At 45.1% G+C, this 23,998-nt stretch overlaps 1 protein-coding gene across 2 annotated transcripts in view; it reads left to right on the plus strand.

Moving 5' to 3' along the window:
- FGD5 (FYVE, RhoGEF and PH domain containing 5) overlaps window positions 1–23,998 on the plus strand; it is a 152,835-nt gene that overhangs the window by 101,255 nt on the left and 27,582 nt on the right. For both annotated transcript variants that reach the window (XM_075321565.1, XM_075321567.1), the window contains exons 9-14: window positions 3,281–3,331; window positions 5,567–5,625; window positions 14,161–14,232; window positions 16,864–16,932; window positions 23,034–23,117; window positions 23,458–23,537. In XM_075321565.1, the coding sequence (XP_075177680.1) occupies window positions 3,281–3,331; window positions 5,567–5,625; window positions 14,161–14,232; window positions 16,864–16,932; window positions 23,034–23,117; window positions 23,458–23,537 (415 nt within the window). The remainder of the gene's footprint in view (window positions 1–3,280; window positions 3,332–5,566; window positions 5,626–14,160; window positions 14,233–16,863; window positions 16,933–23,033; window positions 23,118–23,457; window positions 23,538–23,998) is intronic.

The following is a 23,998-nucleotide window of genomic DNA, read 5'->3' on the forward strand; positions in this document are numbered from 1 at the left end:
AACTACTATAATACTGCCTCCTATGTACAAGAATATAACTACTATAATAGTGCCCCTACAGTGCTGGCCAAAAGTATTGGCACCCCTGAAATTCTGTGAGATAATACTCAGTTTCTTCCTGAAAATGATTGCAATCACAAATTCTTTGGTATTATTATCTTCATTTATTTTGCTTGTAATGAAAAAACACAAAAGAGAATGAAACAAAAAACAAATCATTGATCATTTCACACAAAACTCCAAAAATGGGCCAAACAAAAGTAAACATCCTGCCCACCTTCTCCCTTCCGCATATCCTACGGGAGCCGCGGTGACGCCGGTAGGAGATGTTCCTCGCTCCTGCGGCTTCATACACAGCGATGTGTGCTGCCGCAGGAGCGAGGAACAACATCGGACCATCACGTCAGCGTAACTATGGATTACGCCGACGCTGCACCAATGATACGATTACGACGCTTTTGCGCTCGTTAATCGTATCATCTAGGCTTTACACACTACGATGTCGCCTGCGATGCCGGATGTGCGTCACTTTCAATTTGACCCCACCGACATCGCACCTGCGATGTCATAGTGTGCAAAGTACCCCTAAGCCTAATACTTGGTTGCACAACCTTTAGCCAAAATAACTGTGCACAACCGCTTCCGGTAACCATCAATGAGTTTCTTACAATGCTCTGCTGGAAGTTTAGACCATTCTTCTTTGGCAAACTGCTCCAGGTCCCTGAGATTTGAAGGGGCCTTCTCCAAACTGCCATTGTGAGATCTCTCCACAGGTGTTCTATGGGATTCAGGTCTGGACTCATTGCTGGCCACTTTAGTAGTCTCCAGTGCTTTCTCTCAAACTATTTTCTAGTGCTTTTTGAAGTGTGTTTTGGGTCATTGTCCTGCTGGAAGACCCATGACCTCTGAGGGAGACCCAGCTTTCTCACACTGGGCCCTACATTATGCTGCAAAATTTGTTGGTAGTCTTCAGACTTCATAAGGCCATGCACACGGTCAAGCAGTCCAGTGCCAGAGGCAGCAAAGCAACACCAAAACATCAGGGAACCTCCGCCATGTTTGACTGTAGGGACCGTGTTCTTTTCTTTGAATGTCTCTTTTTTTTTCCCTGTAAACTCTATGTTGATGGCTTTTCCCAAAAAGCTCTACTTTTGTCTCATCTGACCAGAGAACATTCTTCCAAAACGTTTTAGGCTTTCTCGGGTAAGTTTTGGCAAACTCCAGCCTGGCTTTTTTATGTCTCGGGGTAAGAAGTGGGGTCTTCCTGGGTATCCTACCATACAGTCCCTTGTCGTTCAGACACCGACGGATAGTACGGGTTGACACTGTTGTACCCTCAGACTGCAGGGCAGCTTGTACTTGTTTGGATGTTAGTCGAGGTTCTTTATCCACCATCCGCACAATCTTGCGTTGAAATCTCTCGTCAATTTTTCTTTTCATCCACATCTAGGGAGGTTAGCCACAGTGCCATGGGCTTTACACTTCTTGATGACACTGCGCACCGTAGACACAGGAACTTTCAGGTCTTTGGAGATGGACTTGTAGCCTTGAGATTGCTCATACTTCCTCACAATTTGGATTCTCAAGTCCTCAGACAGTTCTTTGGTCTTCTTTCTTTTCTCCATGCTCAATGTGGTACACACAAGGACACAGGACAGAGGTTGTGTCAACTTTAATCCATGTCACCTGCTGCAAGTGTGATTTATTATTGCCAACACCTGTTAGGTGCCACAGGTAAGTTACAGGGGCTGTTATTACACAAATTACAGAAGCATCACATGATTTTTCAAACAGTGCCAATACTTTTCTCCATCCCCTTTTTTATGTTTGGTGTGGAATTATACCCAATTTGGCTTTATGACAAATTTTTTTATTTTTTTTCATTGAAGACAAATTAAATGAACATAATAATACCAAAGAATTTGTGCTTGCAATCATTTTCAAGAAGAAACTGAGTATTATCTGATAGAATTGCAGGGGTGCCAATACTTTTGGCCAGAACTGTATGTACAAGACTATAACTACTATAATACTGCCCCCTATTTTCAAGAATATAACTACTATAATACTGCCCCCTATGTACAAGAATATTAATACTATAATACTGCCCCCATGTTGAACTATATCATTACTACTCCCGCCCCACCTTATGTGGTTGGTTTTGCCCCCTCAGTAACCCCCCAAGATTCCACTTTAATAATAGTAAGCTATTATCAGCTTAGTAATAAAGTTCTGTGTTTTCTATGAATCTTGGTGACATACGTGGCTCTGTGAGCCGGTCCGTGGCCCCGGGGACTCCTGTGTCTATGACAGTAATGAATTTAAAGCTGTGTCTTGAGCTGCGGTTTCGCTCTCTCGCTCGTCCTCTGACAATTGAGAAATGTAATATTGTTCCATCAGATTATCAGCGCGGTGTGGAGTCGGGGGCAGATTTATGAGCCGCTCGTCTCATTGTGACACATTGGTGTCATGCTCCCGATTTTTAATAAAAAGATGGAATGCGCCGTGTAACTATGTAAGGCTTCATGCTTGGACTGAGAATGTTACGTAAAGGAATGAAAAAGTTAGATATGTTTAGCTTAGAAAAAAGACGTCTCAGAGGAGATCTCATTTATATGTATAAATACATGTGTGGTCAATATAAAGGACTGGCACATGACTTATTCCTTCCAAAGACAATACTAAGGACCAGGGGGCACTCACTGCGAGTGGAAGAAAAGCGATTCCGACACCTAAATAGGAAAGGGTTCTTTACAGTTAGAGCAGTCAGACTGTGGAATGCCGACCACAAGAGGTAGTAATGGCAGATACTAAAGCAGCTTTTTAAAAAGGGCTGGATGATTTCCTCAGTACACAAAACATTGTTGGTTATAAATGACTTAGTGACTAAATGTAGAACTGGTGGAGGAAGGGTGAACTAGATGGACCTAGGTCTTTTTTCAACCTAAGTAACTATGTAACTATGTAACTATGAATTGTCCGGTGTATTATATATATCCTGTAATCCTTCTACAGATAGTTCTGTAAGTTTCTATGTCTTTCGATTCCTCACTATTATGTGTTTGCTGTCAGTGAATGAAAACATTCTGCTCACAGATGTCTTGGTTTGAATAACTGTCTGTGAGTGAAGCACCATCACACAGACACTGTGACCTCTCATGGTGCTTAGTGGCCTGTATGATATGTGCATCTATGGCAGACAGTGGAGGTAGAGGCAGGATTGTGGGTCTGTTACTGTATACACAGATCTTGCAATGATTTGTTTCTTTCTTTCCTGTAGATTATTTGAACAATCTGTGTCCTGATTTGGTGGAGTATGAAGACACTCAGGGTGGGTGAAGCGTTCATCTATTTGTTCTGTGCATTATTTGTGTGTATGGACATGATTATGTTTTGTTTTCAATTTTCCTGTATATTTACTATCTGTATGGAGCGTGGACTGTGTATATAGTGTTAGATGCACATGAAGAGGAAACTCATGTCATGGAGCACCCGGCAGGCACAGTAGTTATATAATAATAATAATAATATTTATTCATTTATATAGCGCTATTAATTCCACATCGCTTTACACACATCAGCAGTACATCACCAAGCACACTCAGAATTGTGATTGGTGATGTACGGCTGATGCAGCTCCTCAGCTACAAAGCTCCCGGCGGGCGCAGTGTTTGTGCTTTACATCCCTCTATCCGATGCTCATCATTGTGCCTGGTGATGTACGGCTGCCCAGCCATAAACAGTGTTTGTGCTTTACATCCCTCTATCCGATGCTCAGCATTGTGGCTGGTGATGTACGGCTGTTCAGCCATAAACAGAGTTTGCGCTTTACATCCCTCTATCCGATGCTCAGCATTGTGCCTGGTGATGTACGGCAGCAGCTGCTCAGCCATGAAGCTTCCGGATGGCGCAGTGTTTGTGCTTTACACCACTCCATCCGATGCTCGGCATTGCACTTGGCTGAAAAGCTGCAGCCGTACATCACCAAGTGCAATGCCGAACATCAGATGGAGTGGTGTAAAGCACACACACTGCTCCCACCAGGAACTTCATGGCTGAAAAGCTGCAGCCGTAGATCACTAAGTGCAATGCCGAACATCAGATTGAGAGGTATAAAGCACAAACACTGCTCCTATCGGGTGCTTCATGGCTGAAAAGCTGCAGCCGTACATCACCATGAAGCACCCGATAGCAGCAGTGTTTGTGCTTTATACCTCTCCATCTGATGTTCGGCATTGCACTTGGTGATGTACGGCTGCAGCTTTTCAGCCATGAAGCTCCCCGAGGGCTCAGTGTTTGTGCTTTACACCACTTTATCTGATGTTTGGTATTGTGCTTGGTGATGTACAGCTGCAGCTTTTCAGCCATGAAGCTCCCCGAGGGCTCAGTGTTTGTGCTTTACACCACTTTATCTGATGTTTGGCATTGTGCTTGGGGATGTACGGGGGCTGCAGCTGCTCGGCCATGAAACCCCCAGGGAGTGCAGTGTTTGTGCTGATGTTTCCAGAGCAGATCTGGACTCTGCAGTTATGTGGTCAGCAGAGCGCTGGTGACTTTCTGCCCTCTGCTCTTCAGCACTCGGCCCCCACTCTGTAACATTACGGGGTCTCCACTTTGTGGCTGAGTTGCTGCGGTTTCTTCCACTTCTCAGTAATAATCACTCACAGATGATGGGGGAAGATTCAGGAGGAAGAAATATCATCAAATAAGTCCTTGCCCCGGTGGCTCCTATTACAGGACGCACTGGTATCAGTGAGCTCTGCACCACCGGCCAATCTGTCACATTAGTAAAGGCAACTGGCATGGTGGGAAACTGACGGTTATACACAGGGGGCAATGGGACCCAATTTTAAACAAGAGGGTGACGAGGTTGGATTAAACACCAGGAGTTCGGGGCCAGGGGTTATACATTGGGGGTAATGCGATTGTGTGTCCTCATACATTTCGAATGATACTGTATGATTGTATAGGTGTATACAGACTGTATATAAGCTCTCCCTCTATACTACGTGTGTTATCCACTGCATGTCCTATGTGGGTGAGCGCTCTGCATAGTGCACAGTGCAGGGATCCGTACAGATGACAGTCATAGAGGTTAATTAATGCCCGTGTGTCGGCCGCTGCCAGAGTCTCTTCATCAAAGTCACACTTACGGAGCTCGCAGACGGCCGCGCCGCTCATCTCTGCACATTTGACTCCAGTCAATTCATCAAACTCAAATGTGCGCAGAGAAAAGCAGGCGGGGGGCAAAATCTGAGTTGCAAAATTGTTTCATCACGTTGACACATAATCAATGACGGCGCTGAAAATTCATGGAACGCGGAGTTAAACCCGGATAATAGGGAAAGGGGCTCTTAAGATAAAGAAAGAGAAGGATTCCGCAAAAAGTGAGAATTCCGCGAACAGCTCCAAAGTCACCGCCGAGAAGGTGACAAACACCCAGAAAAGTTTGGACCTTGATACTTCTGAGTAATTGCTGCATTCAATGTGAGAGAGGAAAGTCTGAAGAAGTAATAAGTTGCTTATAAATAACAAATAATTCTAATCGCTCCTTCTTCTATTACAGCCGCTCTGCTCATCGTCTCAGAAGTCGCAGATCGCGCCATTGAGAGCATGCGCCACGGGGTAAGAGACTGCAGAATATTACAGGTGGAAGAGGTTGCATCATTACTTCTGCTCAATGGCGTAACTAGAGTTCGATGGGCCCCGTTGCAAAAATTGGACCTGGGGCCCCCCCACCATGATGGTCAGATCTAAATCCTATAAAGACATACAAGTTGTACTCCCCCCATTACATAGTAATGTCCCCCATCCTGTTCTAATGTACCTCATTCTGGGCTCCTTCCTTGTAAATATATTCCCCATCCTGGTATATATATCCCCCCCATCCTAGTATATACAGTGCCTACAAGTAGTATTCAACCCCCTGCAGATTTAGCAGGTTTACACATTCGGAATTAACTTGGCATTGTGACATTTGGACTGTAGATCAGCCTGGAAGTGTGAAATGCAGCAAAAAAGAATGTTATTTCTTTTTTTTTTTTTTTAAATTGTGAAAAGTTTATTCAGAGGGTCATTTATTATTCAACCCCTCAAACCACAAGAATTCTGTTTGGTTCCCCTAAAGTATTAAGAAGTATTTCAGGCACAAAGAACAATGAGCTTCACATATTTGGATTAATTATCTCTTTTTCCAGCCTTTTCTGACTAATTAAGACCCTCCCCAAACTTGTGAATAGCACTCATACTTGGTCAACATGGGAAAGACAAAGGAGCATTCCAAGGCCATCAGAGACAAGATCGTGGAGGGTCACAAGGCTGGCAAGGGGTACAAAACCCTTTCCAAGGAGTTGGGCCTACCTGTCTCCACTGTTGGGAGCATCATCCGGAAGTGGAAGGCTTATGGAACTACTGTTCGCCTTCCACGGCCTGGACAGCCTTTGAAAGTTTCCACCCGTGCCGAGGCCAGGCTTGTCCGAAGAGTCAAGGCTAACCCAAGGACAACAGGAAAGGAGCTCCGGCAAGATCTCATGGCAGTGGGGACATTGGTTTCAGTCAATACCATAAGTAACGTACTCCACCGCAATGGTCTCCGTTCCAGACGAGCCCGTAAGGTACCTTTACTTTCAAAGCGTCATGTCAAGGCTCATCTACAGTTTGCTCATGATCACTTGGAGGACTCTGAGATAGACTGGTTCAAGGTTCTCTGGTCTGATGAGACCAAGATCGAGATCTTTGGTGCCAACCACACACGTGACGTTTGGAGACTGGATGGCACTGCATACGACCCCAAGAATACCATCCCTACAGTCAAGCATGGTGGTGGCAGCATCATGCTGTGGGGCTGTTTCTCAGCCAAGGGGCCTGGCCATCTGGTCCGCATCCATGGGAAGATGGATAGCACGGCCTACCTGGAGATTTTGGCCAAGAACCTCCGCTCCTCCATCAAGGATCTTAAGATGGGTCGTCATTTCATCTTCCAACAAGACAACAACCCAAAGCACACAGCCAAGAAAACCAAGGCCTGGTTCAAGAGGGAAAAAATCAAGGTGTTGCAGTGGCCTAGTCAGTCTCCTGACCTTAACCCAATTGAAAACTTGTGGAAGGAGCTCAAGATTAAAGTCCACATGAGACACCCAAAGAACCTAGATAACTTGGAGAAGATCTGCATGGAGGAGTGGGCCAAGATAACTCCAGAGACCTGTGCTGGCCTGATCAGGTCTTATTAAAGACGATTATTAGCTGTAATTGCAAACAAGGGTTATTCCACAAAATATTAAACCTAGGGGCTGAATAATAATTGACCCACACTTTCATGTTGAAAATTTATTAAAATTTAACTGAGCAACATAACTTGTTGGTTTGTAAGATTTATGCATCTGTTAATAAATCCTGCTCTTGTTTGAAGTTTGCAGGCTCTAACTTATTTGCATCTTATCAAACCTGCTAAATCTGCAGGGGGTTGAAGACTACTTGTAGGCACTGTATGTCCCCCCATCCTGGTATCTACTATCCCCCTCCTGGTAAATACTGTCCCCCTCCTGGTATGTACTGTCTTCTTCTGGTACCCTTAAGGCATATACTGTCCCCCTCCTGGGCCCTTCCTAGCATATACTATCCCCCTCCTGGGCCCTTCCTGGTATATACTGTCCCCCCTCCTGGTATATACTCTCCCCCTCCTTGGCCCTTCTTGGTGTATACTGTCCCCCTCCTGGTGTATACCTAATGATATTAACTGTCCCCTCCTGGTATCTACTGTCCCCCTCCTGGGCCCTTTCTGGCATATACTGCCCCCTTCCTGGTATATACTGTCCCCATCCTGGATCCTTCCTGGTATATACTGTCCCCTTCCTGGGTCCTTCCTGATATATATGGCCCCCCTCCTGGTCCCTTCTTGGTGTATACTGTCCCCCTTCTGGTATATACTGTCCCTCTCCTTGACCCTTCTTGGTGTATACTGTTCCCCTCATGGGCCCTTCCTAGTATATACTGTCCCCTCCTGGTATATACTGTCCCCCCTTCTTGGCCCTTCCTAGTATATACTGTCCCCTTCCTGGTATATACTGTCCCCCACCTTGGTCCTTCTTGGTATATCCTGTCCCCTTCCTGCTTCCTGGAATATACTGTCCCCCTCCTGGGCCCTTGCTAATATATACTGTCTCCCTCCTGGTGTATACTGTCCCCCTCCTGGTGCATACTTAATGATATTAACTGTCCCCTCCTGGCATCTACTGTCCCCCTCCTGGGCTCTTTCTGGCATATACTGCCCCCCTCCTGGTATATACTGTCCCCATCTTGGATCTTTCCTGGTATATACTGTCCCCATCCTGGATCCTTCCTGGTATATACTGTCCCTTCCTGGGCCCTTATTTTATATACTGTCCTCCTTCTGGGCCTTTCCTGGTATATACTGTCCCCTTCTTCGTTTATACTATACCCTCCTTGGCCCTTCCTGGTATGCAATGTCCCCCTCCTGGGCCCTTCTTGTTATATACTGTCCCCCTCCTGGTATATATGGTGCCCTTCCTGGGTCCCTCATGGTATATATTGTCCCCATCTTGGTAAATATGTCTCTGTTCTGTCGCAAAAAAAAACAAAACATTGTACTCACCCTCCCCGACTCCCATGTCATGCAGCGTGTCCTCCTGTGTAACCAGCGCACAGTGGTCGGCAGCTTTCATTGGTGTCGGTGCTATGGGAATACATGACGTCATTGCCATGCGCCGCCCTCAGTCATTGGGACTCTTATGAAAGCTGCCGGCTTCTGTTTGCTCGGCAATGTGTATCGTAGTGCAGGGACCCGATGGGTGTCTGCACCGCGGTGCATTTCAGCTGGATGTGCAGCCTCGGACGTACCTCCAGCTGGAGTCGGTGGGGACCGTTGCACCCCTGGGCCCAGTCGCAGTTGCGATCCCTGCGACATCTTGTAACCCCCCTAAGAGCAGCCAACAGGGGGGTGTCCACAAGGGAGAACCTCCTTTTAGATGGCAGATTTTGGAGGGGTCCATCCAATCCCCCTTTCCGGCAGCCATAGAGGACATTGGGTGTCCATGTTATACTCCTGATAATTCGCCTCCTGGAGGTCATGTCTCTTAGGTTCCGCCGTGTGTCCGCACTTTTGCACACTCTCCGCCATCTTCATGTCACCGCTTTTCCATTTTTTATTTTATTTTTTTGCAAGACGTCTTTTCTTTATTTTTACCTTTCAATCGTCCCCGTTTGAGTTTTCTCCAGAGACGACTTGTCAGCGTTGAGAAATTTCATGGCCGCTCACATGTCGGCCTCCGCGGGAGCAGTGAGAGTTTTCTTCTCCATCTGGACATTTTCTCATTGCTGGGTCGATAGAGGCGGAGATCAATAAGTCCATCAGATGCGGTCGCGGAGGGTGGAATGCTTTTCTTACAAGATGTAATGGAGAATTGGCTTTATCCGCTAAAGACGACAACCGCATCGCTTCCACATAAATCTGGGGAGTGACTTAATAGCCAAATATCGCAGCTCGCGGCTCGCTCTATATAGTTTTGCTATCTGAGATTTCGCACCCTTAGGGCGCGTTCACACTTACCGGAAAAATGCAGAAAATTCTGCATCAAATCTGGAGGAAGCGTCAAGTAATATTCAGCTAATTGGAGGCCTGTTGGATGCCATGTGGACGCTTCCACATCATATCAGCAGTAGAGGGCAATCCTGGAGGATGCCATTGTGACTTGGTGGCCAAAGGCAGTTGCCAATAGTCTTCAAAGTGGTGGCCAATGGCTACCGAGGAAAATTCTCCCACCAGATCAGAGAAAACCACAAAAAATTCTGCATAAAACCTGAGTACAGATTTGTTACTGTGGATCGCACATTTGGAGCCATTTTTTTTTCACATTCATACATGAATTTTGAGCTCAAAATCAGTTTTGCAGTTCAGTTTCGTTAAAAAAATATTACCTTCTGTAGCCTCTGAGCTGCACCGTCTATGCTGGCTGCAGAAGGAGTTAACTGAGAATCTGTCAGTGAGCTCCTTTTGAAGTCTGATAGGGCGTTTTGTAACCCTTTGAGGGGTTTTTTTATGACCACAGATGACATCAAAGTTAAATGTGCATGAAATAAAAAGCCAAATGGTGCAAAATCTTTATTGAAACCAAACTGGAAAAATGATTTTTAGCACAAAATAAATGTATTTAAGAAAAAAAATGGGCACAAAAATATCTATATTCTATCTAAGATTACAAAAAAATTGATAAGTGCACTCCTAACTATCCCTTTAAACAACTGTATGGAGATCGCCCTCTAGTGGTGGTAACTGGTAGGAAGAACAGCAGGTGCTTGAATTCTCCAAATACCTAGGGCTGTAGTACCAGCAGCGGCCACTAGGCGTGCATTAATATATGTGTGTGTGCGTGTGTGTGTGCGTGTGTGTGTGCGTGTGTGTGTGTGTGTGTGTGTGTGTGTGTGTGTGTGTGTGTGTATTGTGTGTGTGTATTGTGTGTGTGTGTATATATATACAGTGCCTACAAGTAGTATTCAACCCCCTGCAGATTTAGCAGGTTTGATAAGATGCAAATAAGTTAGAGCCTGCAAACTTCAAACAAGAGCAGGATTTATTAACAGATGCATAAATCTTACAAACCAACAAGTTATGTTGCTCAGTTAAATTTTAATAAATTTTCAACATAAAAGTGTGGGTCAATTATTATTCAACCCCTAGGTTTAATATTTTGTGGAATAACCCTTGTTTGCAATTACAGCTAATAATCGTCTTTTATAAGACCTGATCAGGCCGGCACAGGTCTCTGGAGTTATCTTGGCCCACTCCTCCATGCAGAGCTTCTCCAAGTTATCTAGGTTCTTTGGGTGTCTCATGTGGACTTTAATCTTGAGCTCCTTCCACAAGTTTTCAATTGGGTTAAGGTCAGGAGACTGACTAGGCCACTGCAACACCTTGATTTTTTCCCTCTTGAACCAGGCCTTGGTTTTCTTGGCTGTGTGCTTTGGGTCGTTGTCTTGTTGGAAGATGAAATGACGACCCATCTTAAGATCCTTGATGGAGGAGCGGAGGTTCTTGGCCAAAATCTCCAGGTAGGCCGTGCTATCCATCTTCCCATGGATGCGGACCAGATGGCCAGGCCCCTTGGCTGAGAAACAGACCCACAGCATGATGCTGCCCCCACCATGCTTGACTGTAGGGATGGTATTCTTGGGGTCGTATGCAGTGCCATCCAGTCTCCAACGTCACGTGTGTGGTTGGCACCAAAGATCTCGATCTTGGTCTCATCAGACCAGAGAACCTTGAACCAGTCTGTCTCAGAGTCCTCCAAGTGATCATGAGCAAACTGTAGACGAGCCTTGACATGACGCTTTGAAAGTAAAGGTACCTTACGGGCTCGTCTGGAATGGAGACCATTGCGGTGGAGTACGTTACTTATGGTATTGACTGAAACCAATGTCCCCACTGCCATGAGATCTTCCCGGAGCTCCTTCCTTGTTGACCTTGGGTTAGCCTTGACTCTTCGGACAAGCCTGGCCTCGGCACGGGAGGAAACTTTCAAAGGCTGTCCAGGACGTGGAAGGCTAACAGTAGTTCCATAAGCCTTCCACTTCCGGATGATGCTCCCAACAGTGGAGACAGGTAGGCCCAACTCCTTGGAAAGGGTTTTGTACCGCTTGCCAGCCTTGTGACCCTCCACGATCTTGTCTCTGATGGCCTTGGAATGCTCCTTTGTCTTTCCCATGTTGACCAAGTATGAGTGCTGTTCACAAGTTTGGGGAGGGTCTTAATTAGTCAGAAAAGGCTGGAAAAAGAGATAATTAATCCAAACATGTGAAGCTCATTGTTCTTTGTGCCTGAAATACTTCTTAATACTTTAGGGGAACCAAACAGAATTCTGGTGGTTTGAGTGGCTGAATAATAAATGACCCTCTGAATAAACTTTTCACAATTTAAAAAAAAAAAAAGAAATAACATTCTTTTTTGCTGCATTTCACACTTCCAGGCTGATCTACAGTCCAAATGTCACAATGCCAAGTTAGTTCCGAATGTGTAAACCTGCTAAATCTGCAGGGGGTTGAATACTACTTGTAGGCACTGTATATATATATATATATATATATATATATATATATATATATATATATATGTATATATATATATATATATATATATATATATATAGTAGAGGCCTCTATTGGACGCTGCTGTTAGTACAGTAATATATAGTTATCTCCCTCTCTCTCTACTCTATCCTCTCTCTTAATCCCTTTCCCACTCTCCTACCTCTCTCCCTCTCTCTCCTCTCCCACCTCTCTCCCTCTCTATCCTCTCCCTCTCCTCTCTCCAAAACCCCCTTCCACTCTCCCTCCTCACTCCCTGTCTCTCCTCTCTCTCTCTCCTCTCTCCCTCTCCTCTCTCCCTCTCTCCTCTCTCCCTCCTCTCTCTCCTCTCTCTGTCTCCCAATCTTTTTCCCTCTCTCTCCTCTCTCTCTCTCTCCTCTCTCACCTTTCTCCCTCTCTCTCCTCTCCCTCTCCTCTCTCCCAATCCCTCTTCCACTCTCCCTCCTCACTCCCTGTCTCTCCTCTCTCCCTCTCTCCCTCTCTCCTCTCTCCCTCCTCTCCCTCCTCTCTCTCCTCTCTCCCTCTGTCCTCTCTCTGTCTCCCAATCTTTTTCCCTCTCTCTCTCCTCTCTCTCTCTGTCTCTCCTCTCTCTCCTCTCTCTCTCTCTCTCTGTCTCTCTTCTCTCCTCTCGCCCTCTCTCCTCTCTCCCTCTCTCTCCTCTCTGTCTCCCAATCTTTTTCCCTCTCTCTCTCTCCTCTCTCTCTCTGTCTCTCCTCTCTCTCCTCTCTCTCTCTCTGTCTCTCTTCTCTCCTCTCGCCCTCTCTCCTCTCTCCCTCTCTCTCCTCTCTGTCTCCCAATCTGTTTCCCTCTCTCTTCTCTCTTCTCTCCTCTCTCCCTCTCTCTTCTCTCTCTCTTCTCTCTCTCCTCTCTCCCTCTCTCTTCTCTCTCTCCTCTCGCCCTCTCCCTTCTTTCTCCCTCTTTCCCTCTCTCTCCTCTCTGTCTCCCAATCTGTTTCCCTCTCTCTCCTCTCTCTCTCCTCTCTGTCTCTCTCTCCTCTCTCCCTCTCTCTTCTCTCTCTCTTCTCTCTCTCTCCTCTCTCCTCTCGCCCTCTCTCCTCTCGCCCTCTCCCTTCTCTCCCTCTCTCTCCTCTCTGTCTCCCAATCTGTTTCCCTCTCTCTCCTCTCTCTCTCCTCTCTCTCTCCTCTCTCTTTTTCCCTCTCTCCCCTCTCTCTCCCTCTCTCCCTCTCTCCCTCTCTCTCCTCTCTGTCTCCCAATCTGTTTCCCTCCCTCTCCTCTCTCTCTCCTCTCTGTCTCTCTCTCCTCTCTCCCTCTCTCTTCTCTCTCTCTTCTCTCTCTCCTCTCGCCCTCTCTCCTCTCCCTTCTCTCCCTCTCTCCCTCTCTCTCCTCTCTGTCTCCCAATCTGTTTCCCTCTCTCTCCTCTCTCTCCTCTCTCTCTCCTCTCTCTTTTTCCCTCTCTCCCCCCTCTCTCTCTTTTTCTCTCCCCTCTCTTTCACCTCTTTTCTCTCCATCTCTCTCCTCTCTCTTCGCTCTCCCTCTCTCTCTCCTCTCTCCCTCTTTCTCCTCTCTCTCCACTCTCTCTCTGCTCTCCCTCTGCTCTCTCCCTTCTCTCTTTCTCCTCCCCTCTCCGTCCACCTCTAGTGGCCATTCCTGGTACTGCAGTACTCAGTATTTGCAGATTCCGGGCACATGTAGTGATGTATATACTGTATATACACACATATATCTAGTAGATATGTAGCTACAAATATTGATATTATATTAGACAATCGCTTTACTAACAATTCCCTAAAATTAGATTACTACTGTTTTAAATAAAGAGAAAGCAGAGAGCGAATACCCAATAATCAGGACCCGTTTATAGTAATTGTGGAGGGTTTTACTTTAGTAGTGATTCGCACCGGCGTCTTCCTGCTCCGCCACCTGCTGAGCCTCACACGGTTATTAATCAGATGAGGCGCGGCGCTTTGTGCTGTCTGCGGCGGCGGATCATTACCGGCTCCGGAGGTGATTTATACTCCACAACACAAAGCGATGACATTATAATCACATTTGTAGATGCGCCGACTGCGAGGACTCTATGAATTGTCTTCTGTTGTGTTGTAGGAGAATCTGCAGAAGCTGGTCCAGATCGAGTACAGCGTCCGGGGACAGCGCAGCCTCCTGCAGCCCGGGAGGGTAAGTGCCGCGCCGCCGCAGAACCGCCATCATCTACGTTCTGTCTAGACAAAGGACAAAAATATTCACTGGTTAAAGGAGAACTCTGTTGAAATGTGACATTACAGAAAGTCCAGTTCTGGCATCTAGATACATTCCTGCAACCTCTCTAAGTGACAGCAGATTGCTGTATCCTGACAGTGTGCAATGTGCGCCACTCACTGATCCTCTGTATTTCCGGTGTAGGTCTGCGGTCACTCAGTGTTATATTGAAAGAAGCAGTTGAGACTCTTATCATCCCGTGATAACAACTATACGTTTACTCAAGTGACTGTCCATACACAGTGGGAAAACAGGGGGTTCCTGATAGTGTGCACATTACATGCTGTCATGGTGCAGCAATCTGCTGTCACAGAGAGTGGAGGCAGAAACTTCTCTATAGTCTGGAAAACCCCTTTGAACTGTTGAGAGGTCTTTAATAACGCTGAAACTCGGGGTACAGGATAATGACACTGATCCTGGTGGTACAGGATAATGACACTGACACTCGGGGTACAGGATAATGACACTGACACTCGGGGTTCAGGATAATGACGCTGACACTCGGGGTCCGGGATAATGACGCTGACACTCGGGGTACAGGATAATGACGCTGACACTTGGGGTACAGGATAATGACACTGACACTCGGGGTACAGGATAATGACGCTGACACTCGGGGTACAGGATAATGACACTAACACTCGGGGTACAGGATAATGACGCGGACACTCGGGGTTCAGGATAAGGACACTGACACTCGGGGTACAGGATAATGACACTGACACTGGGGGTACAGGATAATGACACTGACACTGGGGGTACAGGATAATGACGCTGACACTCGGGGTACAGGATAATGACGCTGACACTCGGGGTACAGGATAATGACGCTGACACTCGGGGTACAGGATAATGACACTGACACTGGGGGTACAGGATAATGACACTGACACTCGGGGTACAGGATAATGACACTGACACTGGGGGTACAGGATAATGACGCTGACACTCGGGGTACAGGATAATGACGCTGACACTCGGGGTACAGGATAATGACGCTGACACTGGGGGTACAGGATAATGACGCTGACACTCGGGGTACAGGATAATGACGCTGACACTCGGGGTACAGGATAATGACGCTGACACTCGGGGGTTCAGGATAATGACGCTGACACTTGGGGTACAGGATAATGACACTGACACTCGGGGTACAGGATAATGACGCTGACACTCGGGGTACAGGATAATGACGCTGACACTCGGGGTACAGGATAATGACACTGACACTTGGGGTACAGGATAATGACACTGACAATCGGGGTACAGGATAATGACGCTGACACTCGGGGTACAGGATAATGACGCTGACACTCGGTGTTCAGGATAATGACGCTGACACTCGGGGGTTCAGGATAATTACACTGACACTTGGGGTACAGGATAATGACACTGGCACTGGGGGTACAGGATAATGACACTGACACTCAGGGTACAGGATAATGACACTGACACTGGGGGTACAGGATAATGACACTGACACTCAGGGTACAGGATAATGACACTGACACTGGGGGTACAGGATAATGACACTGACACTGGGGGTACAGGATAATGACACTGACCCTGGGAGTACAGGATAATGACACTGACCCTGGGAGTACAGGATAATGACGCTGACACTCGGGGTACAGGATAATGACGCTGACACTGGGGGTACAGGATAATGACACTGACACTGGGGGTACAGGATAATGACGCTGACACTCGGGGTACAGGATAATGACACTGACACTCGGGGTACAGGATAATGACACTGACACTCAGGGTACAGGATAATGACACTGACACTGGGGGTACAGGATAATGACGCTGACACTCGGGGTACAGGATAATGACACTGACACTCAGGGTACAGGATAATGACGCTGACACTCGGGGTACAGGATAATGACACTGACACTCAGGGTACAGGATAATGACGCTGACACTCGGGGTACAGGATAATGATACTGACACTGGGGGTACAGGATAATGACACTGACACTGGGGGTACAGGATAATGACACTGACACTGGGGGTATAGGATAATGACGCTGACACTCGGGGTACAGGATAATGACACTGACACTGGGGGTACAGGATAATGACGCTGACACTCGGGGTACAGGATAATGACGCTGACACTCGGGGTACAGGATAATGACACTGACACTGGGAGTACAGGATAATGACACTGACACTGGGAGTACAGGATAATGACACTGACACTCGGGGTACAGGATAATGACGCTGACACTCGGGGTACAGGATAATGACACTGACACTCGGGGTACAGGATAATGACGCTGACACTCGGGGTACAGGATAATGACGCTGACACTCGGGGTACAGGATAATGACGCTGACACTCGGGGTACAGGATAATGACGCTGACACTCGGGGTACAGGATAATGACTTTGACACTCGCTTGTCTCGCGCGCTATGTTCTTGCTCGGGTGTAAATAATCCTATTTTTAGCAGTAATTGCATTGTCAGCCGCCGCGGTATAATGTGATGCGCGGACTCCTCGCTCTTTGCTCGTTATTCTTCACTTTCTATTCTCACAGGAGTTCGTTAAGGAGGGGACGTTGATGAAGGTGTCCGGGAAAAACCGTCATCCTCGACACTTGTTTCTGGTAAGATCCATGTCTGAGCCGAGCTACGGAATGACGACCTTCCATTAATGACACGGAACATCTGATAATCCGGCACATATTCAATCCTTTCCATGAAGCAGGGAATTGCTGTGGATGATGGGCAGATTCTCCCGGCCGCTTCCCTCCCTGTGAGTCCATGTCACGCCCCCCTCCGCTCGGGCCGTCCTGCGCCCTGTAGTCCCTCTCCAGGCTTTTCTATGTAAGAGCATCCTGGCAGGAAATTTACATAGCCCGCACTCCTGGAGCCGATTTCCTGATTCCAGACTATTGTTTACTGAGATGTTAAAAGTTCTCAGATAGAAAACAAGGACCCTTCCCTGACCCCAGTAATTCCACCGCACCCCGACCCTTATCTAACACTTCCAAGAATCGCGCTCTACAAAGGCGGCTTATAGCGGAATATGACAAGTTAAGGCCTCGGCTTTGGAATAAACATCAATTGTGATCTTATCGTAGATGAAAGCGCGGTAATCACCGCCATAAGAAATGGCGATCAGATGTATGTCTAAATGGTAACATTGATGGCTGCTAGTGTGGGAGCTGGAATTACAGAATCTTATCATGTATCTCTGTATACAGGGAGCTCCCCCTAGTGGTGGCTGCAGACAGAATCTTATCATGTATCTCTGTATACAGGGAGCTCCCCCTAGTGGTGTCTGCAGACAGGATATTATCATGTATCTCTGTATATAGGGAGCTCCCCCTAGTGGTGGCTGCAGACAGAATCTTATCATGTATCTCTGTATACAAGGAGCTCCCCCTAGTGGTGGCTGCAGACAGAATCTTATCATGTATCTCTGTATACAAGGAGCTCCCCCTAGTGGTGGCTGCAGACAGAATCTTATCATGTATCTCTGTATACAGGGAGTTCCCCCTAGTGGTGGCTGCAGACAGAATCTTATCATGTATCTCTATATACAGGGAGCTCCCCCTAGTGGTGGCTGCAGACAGAATCTTATCATGTATCTCTATATACAGGGAGCTCCCCCTAGTGGTGGCTGCAGACAGAATCTTATCATGTATCTCTATATACAGGGAGCTCCCCCTAGTGGTGGCTGCAGACAGGATCTTATCATGTATCTCTGTATACAGGGAGCTCCTCCTAGTGGTGGCTGCAGACAGAATCTTATCATGTATCTCTGTATACAGGGAGTTCCCCCTAGTGGTGTCTGCAGACAGAATCTTATCATGTATCTCTGTATACAGGGAGATCCCCCTAGTGGTGGCTGCAGACAGAATATTATCATGTATCTCTGTATACAGGGAGCTCCTCCTAGTGGTGGCTGCAGACATAAACTTATCATGTATCTCTGTATACAGGGAGCTCCCCCTAGTGGTGGCTGCAGACAGAATCTTTTCATGTATCTTTGTATACAGAGAGCTCCCCCTAGTGGTGGCTGCAGACAGAATCTTTTCATGTATCTCTGTATACAGGGAGCTCCCCCTAGTGGTGGCTGCAGACATAAACTTATCATGTATCTCTGTATACAGGGAGCTGCCCCTAGTGGTGGCTGCAGACATAAACTTATCATGTATCTCTGTATACAGGGAGCTCTCCCTAGTGGTGGCTGCAGACAGAATATTATCATGTATCTCTGTATACAGGGAGTTCCCCCTAGTGGTGGCTGCAGACAGAATATTATCATGTATCTCTGTATACAAGGAGCTCCCCCTAGTGGTGGCTGCAGACAGAATATTATCATGTATCTCTGTATACAAGGAGCTCCCCCTAGTGGTGGCTGCAGACAGGTTCTTATTGTGTATCTCTATATACAGGGAGCTCCTCCTAGTGCTGGCTGCAGACATAACCTTAACCTGTATCTCTGTATACAGGGAGCTCCCTTAGTGGTGGCTGCAGACATAACCTTATCATGTATTTCTGTATACAGGGAGCTCCCCCTAGTGGTGGCTGCAGACATAACCTTATCATGTATCTCTGTATACAGGGAGCTCCTCCTAGTGGTGGCTGCAGACAGATTCTTATCATGTATCTCTGTATACATGGAGCTCCCCCTAGTGGTGACTGCAGAGAGAACCTTATCATGTATCTCTGTATACAGGGAGCTCCCCCTAGTGGTGACTGCAGAGAGAACCTTATCATGTATCTCTATATACAGGGAGCTCCCCCTAGTGGTGGCTGCAGACAGAATCTTATCATGTATCTCTGTATACAGGGAGCTCCCCCTAGTGGTGACTGCAGAGAGAACCTTATCATGTATCTCTATATACAGGGAGCTCCCCCTAGTGGTGGGTGCAGACAGAATCTCATCATGTATCTCTATATACAGGGAGCTCCCCCTAGTGGTGGCTGCAGACATAACCTTATCATGTATCTCTGTATACAGGGAGCTCTAACTAGTGGGGACTGTAGACAGATTCTTCATGATCTTGGTCACTGCATTGGTAAAAACCCTTACAGGGCAGTAAGTAATACCTAGAGACCAGGGCACTTTTGGGACAGCATTGGTGAATTTATTCTTTTTTCCTATTCTGCTTTTGGAAGAGGGATGAAGTTGATGGGAGAAATCCTTTTACTTCAATGGGTCCCATTCATTAATATAGAGAGATGGAGAAGGAGGTGAATAATGATTAAAAAGTATCAAATAGGAATGAAGATAGATAAAACCCTCAAAATAAATCCTATAGGTGACTCCCATCATTTTCCGGTGATATAATGAGGTTTCAGTGGCCCCCCACTTCATTATCATCCCTGAGAACCCATTTTTTTGGACAGTCTTCGCCGCTTTTGGAATCACAACCATCATCATCATCCATAACTGCAGCCGATGAGTCGCTCATTAAAATAATCCCCCTCTCCTATACAAACGGTGAAAAATGGACTCAATTAATGCAGGATGACATGAACCTGGGGAGAGCAGATTACTGCTGAGCTCGCAGGGCAGGCTTACATAGGAAACAAAATATGCATTAAAAGGGTGGTCTCCAGCTGCTGCAGAACTACACCTCCCAGCATGCTCTTGTATGATTTAGTTTTACAGCAGCTGATATATTGGTGGAAACACAAGAGCAGAAGCAGCAAACCCTGCAAGTCCGTGCAGATCACTCCCACTCTATTGGTTTCAATAGAAATGTTGTAATACTTTACTTCTCCTCTGGGGGCGCTGCAGTAAAAACTCAACATTTTTAGCAGATTTTCTTACAGACCTTGGGGTCTGAGTAGAAGATCAGCTTCTGATGAGCTTACTGTGGGGGGATACTTTTCACAAAAGAACTTGGACTTTAAAGGCCTATTCCAAATAATATTTATTATTATTATTATTATTATTATTATTATTATTATTATTATTATTATTATTATTATTATTATTAATAATAATAGTAATAATAATAATAAATGATATTATTATTATCATTATTATTATTATTATTATTATTATTATTATTATTATTATTATATCATTATTATATCATTTATTATTATTATTATTATTATTATTATTATAAATGATATTATAATAATGATATAATATAATAATAATAATAATAATCAGTGGTAATAATAATAACAACAACAATAGTAATATAATCATATAATAATAATAATGACAAAATAATAAACATAATAAAAATATAATACTATAATAATATTTTTTATTTAAATTATGTAGCAATATAATCATAATAATTATAAGTAATATAAAAAAAATAATATGATAAGAATAATATAATCATATAATAATGATAATTGTAAATATTAATAATAATTTAATTACTATTTATAAAACAAATATATAATATAAAAATAATATAGTATTTTTATATTAATGATAAAATAATAAACATAATAAAAATATATAATACTATAATAATAATAATCATAATAATATAGTAATATAATAATAATAAAAATATATAATTTTAATAATAATGATATAATAATTATTATAGTAAATAATAATTTAATTATTATTTATAAAACAAATATATAGTATAAAAATAATATAGTATTTTTTATTAATGATGATGATAATAATAATTATATAATATAATAATAATGATAATCATATAATATAATAACATAGCCCCTCCTTATAAAATGATTTTGATTTATTTGTAATGAGACGTTACTGCGGACTCCTGTGATTTATCCGATTCCTCGTAAAACACCAATGGTGACTATTTACATGGCGCTGGTCATTGATTGTCTGTTATATGATCTATATGTCTGCTCCAGCCGCGGCGGACCCCGAGATCGGCCGGGTGCAGATGCCACCGCTCAGATTAATGTCAGCACAGAATGTAATTCATGAAGCAATAAGTAAAGTGAATAAACCCCGACCGACCCGTCATCTGTCACGTAGATCCCCTCGGAGTATGACAGCGCCGGCCCGGGATGATTGACACGGCGTATGCGCTTATTACATACATATTGGGGCCATACATTATTTACAGGGAATACTGTGTATAATGAGGAGGTGGCTGCGCAGACAAGGTCACAGATGGCGCCGGCGTTGGGCGTGGAGCTGCGCCGATAAAAATTCACTTGTAGCTTCTATAATAACCCAAATTTCCATGAGGCCGTCCATCACCGCCAGCTCCGCGGATCGCTCATAGACGGCGCTCGCGACATGTCAGATCAGGGGAGTCTATAGGAAGATGGCAGTAGAGGACGGCGGCGGGGGAAGGACGGGCATGAGATTCATTTATAAAGTTGGATTTCATGGGGTTAAAAAAAAAAAGTCTTAGCAAAGAGGGCAAGTGATCGTCTGTGCTGAGATACATCGTGAAAGTGGTAACAGGATGATAGTCTGAGGGGGAGAGTGCAGTGAAGGGCTGAGATACCGTATCACACAGGATAGGATTAGATACACAACTCTGCAGACAGTATCACACAGGATAGGGTTAGATGCACAGCTCATCATACAGTATCACGCAGGATAGGATTAGATGCACAGCTCATCATACAGTATCACGCAGGATAGGATTAGATACACAACTCTGCAGACAGTATCACACAGGATAGGATTAGATACACAGCTCATCATACAGTATCACACAGGATAGGATTAGATACACAACTCTGCAGACAGTATCCAATAGGATAGGATTAGATGCACAGCTCAACAGACAATATCACACAGGATGGGATTAGATACACAGCTCATCATACAGTACCACACAGGATAGGATTAGATACACAGCTCATCAGACAGTATTACACAGAATAGGATTAGATACACAGCTCATCAGACAGTGTTACACAGAATAGGATTAGATACACTGCTCATCAGACATTTTCACACTTGATCATTTCCCATTTTCCCATTTTCCGGCTATCACTCACAGTTAAGGCCCTGTCACACACAGAGGTAGATCTGTGGCAGATCTGTGGTAGATCTGTGGCAGATCGGTGGTAGATCTGTGGCAGATCTGTGGCAGATCGGTGGTAGATCTGTGGTAGATCTGTGGCAGATCGGTGGTAGATCTGTGGCAGATCGGTGGTAGATCTGTGGTAGATCTGTGGCAGATCTGTGGTAGATCTGTGGCAGATCTGTGGCAGATCTGTGGCAGATCTGTGGCAGATCTGTGGTAGATCTGTGGCAGATCTGTGGCAGATCTGTGGTTGCAGTGAAATTGTGGACAATCAGTGCCAGGTTTGTGGCTGTGTACAAATGGAACAATATGTCCATGATTTCACTGCAACCACAGATCTGCCAAAGATTTATCTGTGTGTGTGACGGGGCCTTTAGATACTTAGATTTAGCAGACAGTATCACAGATAATAGGCTTAGATACTGTTATTCTTCAGTATGAAATAAGATAATTAGAAAGATGAACAGGCAATATCACACATGTAGTGTTTAGATACAGGAGCAGACAGTATCACACAGGCTAGGATTAGATACACAGCTCAGCAGACAGTATCACATGATAAGATTAGATACAGGAGCAGACAGTATCACACAGGCTAGGATTAGATACACAGCTCAGCAGACAGTATCACAGTATCACATTATCGATACCCCAGTTTTATAGGACAGTGTCCCCCTGAATTATGTGGCCGCGGCTGTAGCCGTGCTCCCGCACAGTATATTATAGTCTTGTATTTCCCTCCTTAGATGAATGATGTTCTGCTTTACACCTACGCACAGAAGGACGGCAAATACAGGTTGAAAAACACTCTCTCCATTCCTGGAATGCGGGTACGTAGCCACCGATCTGTATCCCAATAGGAAGGATGTTCTAGATGGCTCTGGGATTACAGACATTGCGCAGTCCTATGTAAATTATGGAATATACTGCACGTTTTTAGTATATGTCACTCATTAGTTCCTTACTGGCAGTCAGTGAATGGAAATCATTCTACATCCAGTGGATAAACCCTGTATATACGTCATACCTGTCCCAGCTGAGGGTTTGTTACAGCTGCATCCAGTCTACACCAGACCCTGCCCCTGATGTGACTAGTAATGTGACATGATATGCATTCGGCTCTGTACATAGTAATTGTCAACTCTTTCGCCCCCGATTCCTCCCCTGCAGGTGAGTCGACCGATTGTGGAGAACGCCCAACATGTCCTGAAGATTGAATGCATGGAGTGCTGCCTCATGTTATCCGCCAGGTAATACCGCACACAGGACTCTCATCCTCCAAATACTGACCTCTTCTATGTTTTATTCTCTAGTTACATCCAAAGCTGCAGCATGGATTGATTGGTTTTGGAAACACTGTCTTAAATACTGGTCAAATTAGCACTCACTGCGTGCTGTTAACAGGAGAAAAGCAGAATTATGAGTGCAGCTCCGGATGTAATTGAAGTATAAAACACCATATAAAGTGATTCATATGGTGCATTTATTATGTTGAGTGTGACTCAGAAAAAAAACTTTTTTTATGCTGAGACAGCAGAATTATGAGTGCAGCTCCGGATGTAACTGGAGTATAAAACACTATATAAAGGGATTCATATGATGCATTTATTACAATGAGTGCGACACAGAAAAAAAACCCTTTTTTTATGCTGATACAGCAGAATTATGAGTGCAGCTCCGGCTGTAACTGTAGTATAAAGCACTATATAAA

Source organism: Anomaloglossus baeobatrachus, chromosome 8, assembly GCF_048569485.1.
Source record: "Anomaloglossus baeobatrachus isolate aAnoBae1 chromosome 8, aAnoBae1.hap1, whole genome shotgun sequence".
In the NCBI taxonomy this organism is placed as follows: Eukaryota; Metazoa; Chordata; class Amphibia; order Anura; family Aromobatidae; genus Anomaloglossus; species Anomaloglossus baeobatrachus.